Source organism: Bactrocera latifrons, unplaced genomic scaffold (assembly GCF_001853355.1).
Source record: "Bactrocera latifrons isolate USDA-ARS-PBARC rearing strain unplaced genomic scaffold, ASM185335v1 scaffold_67, whole genome shotgun sequence".
Classification (NCBI taxonomy): Eukaryota; Metazoa; Arthropoda; class Insecta; order Diptera; family Tephritidae; genus Bactrocera; species Bactrocera latifrons.
This window is the reverse complement of record NW_017537345.1, coordinates 60,927-72,437: the sequence shown is the minus strand read 5'-3', so window position 1 is coordinate 72,437 and position 11,511 is coordinate 60,927. Positions and strand designations below refer to the sequence as shown.

Genomic DNA, 11,511 nt, shown 5'->3' with positions numbered 1-11,511 from the left:
GACTGCAGTATGTGCGTCGCGTTTTAGGTGTGTATTTACGAGTAAATACATATAAATTACTACGAAAGTATCGACAAATGCACTAACTGTAAGCAGAGCGTTGCCRTGGCGAGTATACCATAGGTAGTTGGGGTTTAAAATTCCACCTGTTCGACTGTCGCCGGTTGCTGTTAACTACCTGCCAGATTACTAAGCGTTAGATAAAAGTAAAACAAATTTCTTAAATTCTGAAAATAAAATTAAATAAAAAATCAAGATTGCAGTAAATTTCCGCACAATGCGTTAGGCGTTGTTATGTTGGGTCGTAAAGCGCAGCATAGCCTCCTAGCAAATACCGCTGTACATRTGTTTGTAGCTGAGTTTGCCAGCATTTCCGCTGAATTTACACATATCGTTAAGCGGTGCAAATGGAGTGTTGTGTTGGGAATTCTATTGGGTTGGCAAAGTACAAGTGGCAACAGTAGCCCGTTGAAAAGCTGTGTGCATTTTCTTCTGTTGTGGCTACTTGCAGTGTTTGTTGTTGTAACTTGATAACAACATATGCTGGTTGGACATTTCGAATTTGTTTCTTTCTTTTTTTTTATTCAATTTAAACTTATATTTTCTAATAAAATTCTCACTGCAAATGCTATGCAAAGACAATTGATGTCAAGCAAGCCACAATTAGGAATGTTCGTTTTTTYCTTAAAACTTTATATTCAATTTAATAAATTAACTTTACTTTAGTAATTAAGCTGGAAACTTGACACGCCGCTATATAATTTTCCAAAAATTTTCGATTTTTTCATTTGATTGAAACCCTTACTGCCCTAGCGAACGGTGATCGCTTGTTTCCACATACATTTTGAGAGCCAATATTTATTAAAAAAAATTTAAATTTTAAGTAGGTTCTAGTGTTCGACGTAAAAATATTTGAACTGCTTTCCTTCCAGTTAATTTATGAACCTCAGTATGAAATTATCTGAAAATAACGACTGATCCAAATAGTAGTTTTTTCAATAGCCTCCTTCTGACAGATCGCACTTGAGACTTGTCAAGTTTGGCATTTCATCATGGAAAGACTTACACCTGAMCAAAGTTTACAAATCGTTTAACGCTTTTACGAAAATTCAAGTTCTGAATAGTAGCCATAGCAGAAGGTTTACCGTGAAGTCGATTCGGTGCCATTCACAGCAAATCGGACTGAGGTATGGAACGACTTGGCGCATTTTACAAGAACTCAAGCTGCTCGACTTTCGCAAACGAYATCGCTTCGCTCTATGGGCTSTTGAAAAGCTCCAAGAAGAWGCCAAATTTTGTTCAGCGATGAGGCTAATTTCTAGCTCAATGGGTATGTAAACAACCAAAATAAAAAGATTCAAGAGCTGCCATTTCATCCAGAAAAACCAACGGTTTGGTGTGGTTTGTGAACCGGTGGAATCATGGGTCCATATTTCTTCAAAAATGATGCCAGTGGGAGAGTAACCGTCAATGGCGACCGTTATCGCGATATAATAACCGACTATTTGAGAGCACACTTCGGTGAGCGTATAATTTCACGTTTTGGGCCAGGCAATTGGCCACCAAGATTGTTTGATATCACACCGTTAAACTTTTTCCTGTAGGGATATGTAAAGTCTGAAGTCTATGCGGACAAGAATCATCTCCTAGGCGAAGTACTCGCATTTATTTTTTAATATGATATTTCCCTGAGTGTAAAAAATAGATATTCAAAACATTTTCAAAAAATGTTTTCTGGGTAGACACATATACATATGTATATCAACATAAGCATAAACATATGAACACACACTAACATTTCTATTTGTCACTTAACCAAGTGCGGGAGCAAATATCTTTCGATCTAACAATTTTCACAAAGCCTAAAAACATTTCAAGACGCATTTCTGTTGGTCTCAAACCAGGACAGTGACGATGACATTTGTAACGATTGCAGCAGAATGTTAGGGCAACACGACATGCATATACCAATGAATATATACCAGCATAGATATATGCGTACAGTCAAAGCAGCTGTGATTGCCTACAAACATAYATATATATAATATATACATACATATGTACATATTTACAACGCGCAATACAGGAAGCAACCACAGTGTAGTAGCAGTAAAGTAACCTCAAAGTGTTATGGTGCAGAGACCCTGCACGAGCTAGTACCGCAGCTGGCTTGCTGGCAGGTGATGCCAATCAGAGCTGAAGACAAAACAACMAAAGCGAAATCACCAGGTTTCTTCTACTTCTAGTCGTATGCAGCGTAGTGAGCTTGTATATCTGTAATGGTGTKGATGTCGATGAGTATGTGTGCGTGTACAACATCGGCAATAACAAGTGCGTCCGCTCGTTTATGGGCCATACTTCTCATTTATACCATTTTCTTTATATATATGTATGTTTATCATTTAATTTTATTTCATTGTAGTCTACTTTTTTTTTTAATTTTGCTCAGTCGTATTTTAACGGCAACGCCGTAAAATTTTGTGCGCGAACAACAGTAATCACCACAACTGCTATTTCCACACTACCCACTCGCATGTTGCTGCGCTGCACTGTCATGTTGCAGCAACATATCGATCTCCATATTGGTGTTTGTTTATGATTCGTTTGATGTTGTTGCTATTGTTCTGTTTTATTTTTTATTTTTATTTTTGTACCATGTGCTGCTTAGTTAGTTATTTGGTAGTTGTTTGGTTGCTCGCCTGGTGTTGGGGTTTGTTTTATTTATGCATTTATTTGGCATTTCGCGTTTTATTCTCAGGCGTTTTGTAAGTAGTAACTACAGCACCAATAGTACTATGTTTAATTTAATCGGCGACAATCTCTCACACTTGGGTTGCGCCAACAACGGCGGCAACGGCAACATGCAGTTTCGGCCATTTCATTCACTTTTCAGTTGATATTTTTCACTGTTAAAATTTAATGGCTTCCTTTGGGTTTCATTAGCGGATTTACACGAACTCTTGAACACGTTGTATGCTGTGCGTGGCGGTGCGACTCAGTGGCAAACATTGCGTTTATGTATCGGCATTTAGACATCTSAGAATTATGATTTATTACAGTGTTTTTAACACTAAATTAAGGAGTGTGTTGATTAATCGCTAAACTAATAAGMAAATAAATATTAATTTAACGCTGTGCGACACACTGTGACATACACATGTACATACGCATCATTTCAAATAAAAGCTTTAATTATTTTAAAAGCTCGTTAAGTAATTTCTCTTTTTTTTATACTGGCAAATTTGGCAAAAAATTTATGTAGTGTTTTATCATTTATGTCTACATGTACATATATATTTCCTTCCTTGATTTGATTTGAAAAAGCTACATATATTTCTTAGATTATTCGAGCCATTAGTCTTTTCTTCTTCTTTATAGGCGTAGACAGCGCTTACGCGGTTATAGACGAGTTTACAACAGCGCATCAGTCATTGTTCCTTTTCGCTGTTTGACGCCAATTGGAGATTCCAATTGTTGCCAGGTCTATCTCCACCTGGCCTTTTCAATGGAGTGGAAGTCTTTCTCTCTTTCTGTTTCCCTCGGCGTGTACTGGGTCGAATCAATGGCGTCGTTCCATTGACTGCGGTATTCGCCGTTACCAATGCGCAAAGGACCATACATCTTCTGCAGAATCTTTCTTTCGGAAAATCGTAACGCCGACTCATCATATATTGTTATCTTCCATGCTTCTGCACCATATAGCAGGACGGGAATTATGAGTGACTTGTAGAGTTTGGTTTTTGCTTGTCGAGGGACGACTTTACTTCTCAAATGCCTACTCAGTCCGAATTAGCATCTGTTTGCAAAAGTTATTCTGCTTTGGATTTCGAGGCCGATCTTATTGTTGGTGTTAATACTGGTTCCAAGATAAACGAAAGTATCTACAACTTCGAAGTTATGACAATTTTTTTTTTAGTACAGAAGATATATCTTACCCTCATTCACCACCAGACCCATTTGTTTCGCTGCCTTACCGATTCTGAAGAAARCTAAACTAGAACTCAACGGCGCAGTTGTTGAGGCCAATGTTATCAATATCGACGGCATAAGCCAGCAGCTTTAGACTCTTATAAAATATTGTACCATCTCTATTTAGCTCTGTAACTCATATTATTATCTCCAGCAATAGATTGAAGTACGATAGAAAGTCTCCCTGTCTGAAACCTCGCTTGGTATCGAAAGGCTCGGAGAGGTCTGGCGCATCGTAAACATATTGTCGATTGTATATTTTCTAGGTCTTAAGCCAGGCTGATTAGGTCTAATCAGTTTGTGAACGGTCAGTATTTCACACATTACGCACGATAAGACCTTATATGCGATATTAAGGAGGCTTATCACACGGTAAATAACGCAGATTGTGGGGTCCCCCTTTGGCGATTGGGCAGAGCACACTTAAGTTTCAATATTGTTGTTGTTGTAGATCCTAACGTTGAACGTTCGCACGACAGTCGGATCTACGTAACCGGAACGGACCCGGATTTTTATCGGGCCAAGGAATGTTAACTAGGCAGAATTCTGCCGCTTAATCAACAAGAACTTGGGTTCCAATCGTCGGACATGCTTTCATCTCACCATATCTTGCAAAGAAGCGGATGCATGCACATCGTTAGYTCTTCGCAAATGTATTTGAATAGCTCGGCCGGTACTCCATCGGCCCATGCCGCTTTGTTGTTCTTMAAGCGGGTAACTTTTATTTTTTAGTTGTCATCCACGGAACAGGCGAGATCACAGCAGCAGTGGAGGACTATTTTTTAGCGCCGTCGAAGATCGCATATAATTAAGAAACTATTTCTCTTAAAAAATTTTACTGTGTTTTCTTAATAAAATATACCCTTAAATATTTAAAACAATTGCTGTAATAGTAGAAAGTTAAAGTTTCAAAATGTAACTAAATATGTATTCTTTATAAATATCTTTTGACGGATTCTCTATAGACATCACGTACATGTTATTGACTTTAGCCAAATAAGCATCTTTCTTTAACATATTCTGCAGCAGCTGCAACTCTGCATATTTGATTTTTTTCTGCACATAAATAAATGGCGATTATCCTCTGCTAATACACACCTACCTAATACTTATATTTATGTATGTATACATGTTTATGCTTCTTATTTGTATTTGAAATCATATTCTAAAGTTATTGTTTCCTCTTTGAATTATGCTTTCAGGCTAGAAACGCTTTGGCAAGAACACCTGCTCGCCACGGTGATGCACTACTCTTCAGTCCAGCTAGTTACTCGCCCATGTAAGTAAGCAATGCTATAAAACATAACTATTGAATAARTGTACATATGTRGGTATGTATACATGTAGTTGTTAACATGGTCATAAACATGAAGTTTTGTAGAAATTATTCGTTTTTTATGTAATTCGTTGCACATATATTTCTATTAGACTGGATCGCTTTAAATTTGAAGGAAAAGAAAGCTGGAAATCTGAGCAAAAATACTGAGAACTTGTTTTATATTTTTATCTAAAATGCCGTTAGCTTTACCGTTTAGGAAGTGTTATTGAAATTGCAAAATATTTCTCAAATAGTTTTGTATAGGTCCTAAGTCACAGCCCTCTCTATTTGCGGATAAATTCTTATCAATTCTTCGCGGTGTGAGAATAGGTAGGTTAGGTTGGTAGGTATCAGTGCTGCCCATTCGGATTCAATTAGCGCTGGATACACCATTTTATAACTATTATCGGACCTCCATAATCTTGTTATCTCTTATCATCTTTGCGCTCAAACCATTTTGTGCTCTCAATGAAACTAAGCATTCAGAGTCTAATTTGTGTTAGGGCTGGATATTCACAGAGATTCCTTGGTYCTAGTGTTAACATATTAACTCCGCGGCGAATTCATCCAAAAAGGCTCTTATTTTGGAACCGAATGTGCTCCTGTTGTCGGGAATCTAAATTAAAGACAARTGGAGTTGACCTGCCATTAAKCTRAAAGTSTTCCTGTAATTGTTAACTACGCTRGAATTAATAAGGGGCGTCRSMAAGGCCGGCATTMTCYCGTAGTTATTCAMTAGAGTACCACAGGCCCTCTCTATATCCAGAACACCCGCTTGTAAAATGCTGTCTGAATTTGATAGTCGGGATGAGAGAGAGAAAGAGAGAGATTTCGAAATCATCGGGGTTAATAGCCGCCCCTACTCCGCAGTCCATTTGGAACACGTCAGTATAACCAGACCGGTCTACGGTGGAAAAATACTTTTAATTTAATTTTGGCAGACAAACATCTCGAAAATGAAAATTTAAACACGAAATTTCCAAATATACTGACAAAAATGCCTCTTCGACTGTTCTCKAGCTACTTTACTGGATGTATTTAAAATCAAACAGTATTTGTTCAGCACAAGTACACCTTAATGCACACATATGAAATCAAATAAGTACGCAAAAGTAAATAAAAACAAAMAATCATAATAAATCTTAATAAGTGAATATCCAGAAGATATAGATTTATGAATAAAATAGCCAATTGCAAGACTGAAGCAGCGGAAGTACGGTCAGCCATAGATGGCGCAAACTCGCTGCCATAAAGTTACTATGGCCATTGTAAGGATAGTGRAAGTTTAAGTTTTTGTGGCATATGTATGTATGTATATGTAAATTCCAGCTAAGTCGAAAAGTTAATATTGTTTTTATAAGGGATCATCATTAAAATTCATTTGCTTTGGACTTCGACAGTTTTTGCATTAGGAAATTTCTGGTATTTAGAAAAAAAAAAACTAATAAAAATGAAATTTTCGGTGTCAATGAAACAACGTGTGCAAAATTTMCGATCGATATCTCAAAAATCAAGTCTCAAGACTTGTTCGCGTATATAGAGATAGTCAGACGGACATGGCTCAACTCAGCTCGCATCGATGATAATTTATGTTAATGTATAAATATATATTTTACACAATTTCCGGCGCCTGCTTTTGGCTGTTACAAACTGCTTATCAAACTAAAGGGGTTAGGGGTAGTCAGAATTCTCAAAAAATAATTTTTTTTTTTGCATTTTCGTTAATTTTAATATCTGGAAAATATTCTCTGAAAATTTCACGTTGATACGATAATAAGTTTTGAGTTATTCTCGCGTTTTTCTCAAAACTATGTTTTTTGAACTGGTGACAACTGTAACTCAAAAACCGCTCAGTAGATTTTAAGGAAATTTATACAGCTTTTAGAATATATAATAAACTCGGGCCTGATCGAATGATTTTTTATTTTCAAAAATTTCGATTTTTTAAGACCAATTAACTGTTGATTTTTTCGCAAAAATTTAGAAAAAAATTTCCTGAGCCCGCCATTTTGTTGATTTAAAAAAAAAAAATCCTTCGATCAGGCCCAGGATTATCTATTAATAAAACTTTTTTTTTTTGTCGAATTGATTTTAGATGAATCTCCAAGGAATTATAGTTGTCACCGCAAGTACCTTTTTTGGGGTCAACACAAACAACTATAACTTTGGAAATTATTGTTTTTTATAATGTATTACTACTTTTGCAAAATAACACGGTTTAATAGCAAAAAAAGTACTGAAAATTTTCATTTTTTCGTGCCTCTGACTACCCCTAACCCCTTAAGGAGTTTATTCAGGTTATAATAGAAATTAGACACATATATTACATGTTATTATTTTAGGGGGGGTAAATTTGAAAATAAGTACTTTTAAATATTAATTAAATGAAATATTGACTTACCACAATTTATTTCAAGTTTTCAATCTGTACAATACAATTATTTAGACAAAATCTAAATTTTTTCATTAAAATTTTTAAAAGTTTTCTAAATCTTTGGCTTCATTTGTGCAATGACATACARTCAGTTTTACGCCTGGTTTTGTAATAAATCTTGCTCTTCACTCTCCATTGCAAATACGAAGTCGACATCAAACACCTCGGGTTATCATGAAAAATATGCAATTGCAGAAAGCTTTCGCAATATTTCATAAATCAATGAGTGCATACATAAATTTGTATGTTCATTCATATGTACATATATGSATGTATATATGTATGAGTAATTTAYAAGATTACTTAAGCATGTGCCTTGCCAATAGCGAAAAAAGAGAGCAACATTAAAAAACAATCRTTGTGAGTGGGGTAACAGATTAGTGGAAACCAGAATCTTGAAAATAAAAATATGAAAATAAAATTTCAATTACCATTGCTAGTAGTACTACTATATATTATTTTTTTTCAAATAAATGTAGTAAATTAAACTAGTAAGCTCAAGAACTGTCGTCGAGAAAATATAACAAATTTAAAATATTACTTTTTAAATAACACCAATACTTGTATACATATACATAAATCACATAACATGATACTTAGAAAACATGCTATGAAAATACTAGTTCATTAGATATTTGGTAGTCCATAAACTGACCAGCGGCAATGAAGTAGTTTTGCGTTAAATAAAAATATAACTCTGAACAAAACCAACAAGTATGGCTTTTGAAATTTTGTTGGAAATACAAAATTTGAGAGAAATTCTTTTTTCGATATTTTTATGCATTGTAAACTGAGGTGTACCGCAGCTGACGTAAATAAACTGGTGGACAGATCGCGCCCGAATTGGCAAAGTAATTGAGGACAGTCCTACTAGCTTCGCAAAATACATTTTCTGAAACATCATTTATCAGGGGAATTTAATTACAAGTTTCAGGTGCTTTTTTGTCCTAGTGTGTTCCTATATGGGTTCAAGCAAGCAGAAGTAATGTCGCGAAATTAGCGAAATTTTGTATTAATTTTTGGCAAAATGATAACGGTGCACATAAAAATGATCTGTCATAAGTACATATTTAAGAAAATATCGGCCGGTACGGTACCAACCACTTTCAAGTGGCATATCTTCCACAATTTTGAAGATCGGCTTTTGAAAATGTCCACTACAAAGGAAACACTCAAAGGAACTGCGATAAATCTCACAGCTTCTCGTGGTGTTATAACGGGTTTTTCACTAAGAGCGCTACAAAAGTTTTTTTTTTTTTTAATAAAACAAAAACGGTTCGGGATTTCAATGAAATTCTTTATTCCTGAGAAAATACATTCGATGCCATTACATTTCGGCGGTTTTCAATCATAAATCGACCGATGCTGCTGCAATTTTGTGTTCGATATTCGTACGAAGTTCATCAATCATCGCTGGCTTGTTGGCATAGACCATAGACTTGACGAGGCGACCAACTGACTAAGCCATTTCGTGACACAACGTTTTCACCAAACTTGGTTTTCAATAAATCGATTGTGACATTCGCTGTGTGACTTGTGACACCGAGCGGTAGAGATTACCATTCACAGTAACGTGTCGATCTGGATCTTCACGAAAGAAGTACGGCCCAATGACGCCGCCGGCCCATAAACCGCATCAAACCGTAATTTTTTCCGGATGTAATGATGACTCATGGAGTACGTGTGGATTGCTGCTTGACGAATAACACATATTTTGCTTATTGACGAAGCCATTCAAGGAAAAATGAGCCTCATCGCTGAAGATGATTTTTCAATGRAAATCCGGATAATTTTGAAGTTGTTGAAGTTGCTCAGCTCACGAACATTCGACGATTCTGGTGGTCAAGCGGCTTCAGTTCTTGCATCAAGAGCTTGTAAGGATGTAGCCCAAGATCTTTCTGCAAAATTCGCCACAACGGCTTCAAAGAGATGTCCCACGCTTCAGAACGACGTTTGAGAGACTGATTTGGGTGTACCTCAATTGATGTTAAGCGACAGCAATATTCTTGACACTGAAGGCACTTCTTTGCCTCACTGGCACGGTAACATTTTTTCCTGTGCTTGTGGATTCAAGTTTTTCTACTAGACGCTCAGTTGATCTGACAGAACGATTATGACGACCATAAATTGGACTTAAAGTTGAGACCACTGACTTCGAATTTCGGTAGTAAATTTTAATAATTTTGGCTCGTTGTTCGATCGTATGTCTTTCAACTGAAGAAATGGCAAACCTAACTTAAGAGAAATGCAAAAGAGCGGCGATAATATGACGTCGTTTGCTCTCCCTATCGATCTACTTTTGTAGCGTCCCTAYTGAAAAACCCATTACCTCCAACTAATTTATAGAATTATGGTTTTAACTAGTCCGTGGTTGTTTTCCGTAATTCTATATCTCTGCGACATTTTTTTTCCAACACTCAATGGAAAAAAACTTCACTCAAATGAGGAGATGAAGCTAAAAACAAACGTCTGTTCTCTGGAAGATTCAAACAATTAAACCGGTGTTGCAATGTTGGAAACCTCTTACAAAAAACTCATTAATGTCAATGGAGACTAAGACGAAGGACAAAGTCACATTTTCACTAAAAAAAAAACTTTCTTTCATTTTTAGTTTAAGGACCTTTCAGTACATATAGGCTTTGTTAATTCTATAAATGGATTGCATGTTAGCTGCAGTAAAGTTTTTTTTCGAACCCTACAAGAACCGCGTTGTCGGATAGTGTCATTACGCACACATCGTCTCCTTATTTGAAATAGCATTAAAAGAAAAAATTTTAACTTTGTTCATCGATGAGTAATTTCACATGGTGTTTACAAATGGTATAAAGTATAAAATTCTAATAAGATATTTTTGTGGAGTTTTTAATAGTCCAGTTTCAACACTTTTGAAATGCCAGCTTATCAGAATGTCAAGGACCTTTCAAGAACCATCAATATGCTTATGTAAAAATATCAGTTTTAAGTTCAATTTTTATCCTAGTCAACAAATCTAACGGATCATTTTGCGACTGATGTAGTGGCTGTGGAGTATTTGAGGTGTTCTGATTACGAGTTCAAAAATTGTCCATTACAGACAACTATTTTTGACTTTTTAGTAAATGGAGGTGRTTTGACCCCTACACCCCTAACACAAAAAATTCTAGATGATAGGAAATTGTAGYATAGTGGGCGACCACTGACCAAGCTCCCGCGAAGCCCAGCTACCCAGTAATWRAACACACGAGGMGACGGGAGCACACACCCRCTGCCATTCTACTGAGAACGGGGCTATGGTGCCATTTCTKGCRCTCATGGGCTTTACAGTTACCTRCTACTCCCATGTAACTATACTAGTCTTATCACAAAGTGACTCGAYGCCASTGACAACGAAATTAGGTAATACTTAACCTGCCCTGAACGCACTATTAATGAGTTGAAGCCTAATATCTCCGCCCTGCTATCAGAGTGAATGGCCACTCTCTGAAGGAAGCTACTCTCCGGAGTTACACTTTGCTAAATATTTTCTATTCATAACTATTGTAAAATTTAATTGCAGTAATCGGAAAATAAATAATATTTTGTATGCAACCWWTTGTGAATAAAGGTGGTTTACCACTTATTGCAAAACTTTGAAAGATTTTAGTTCCCAAGTTTTAAAGTAGGTTACTATTTCATCACATTACGCTTTATCGCCAATAAAAATAAAAAAATAACTGCCTTTCCCTAAACAAATTCGTATTTTCAGTTTTTCATTATTTTGTGTTATTTCCTCGGTTTCTTGCTTTTTCTTTCAATTTTATTTTTCGATGCA

At 36.1% G+C, this 11,511-nt stretch overlaps 1 protein-coding gene across 1 annotated transcript in view; it reads left to right on the top strand.

Moving 5' to 3' along the window:
* The window catches only part of LOC108975586 (DNA polymerase alpha subunit B), a 135,643-nt gene that overhangs the window by 113,278 nt on the left and 10,854 nt on the right, over positions 1–11,511 (top strand). Inside the window, exon 3 of the mRNA XM_018944162.1 lies at positions 5,172–5,248. Coding sequence (XP_018799707.1) covers positions 5,172–5,248 — 77 coding nt within the window. The remainder of the gene's footprint in view (positions 1–5,171; positions 5,249–11,511) is intronic.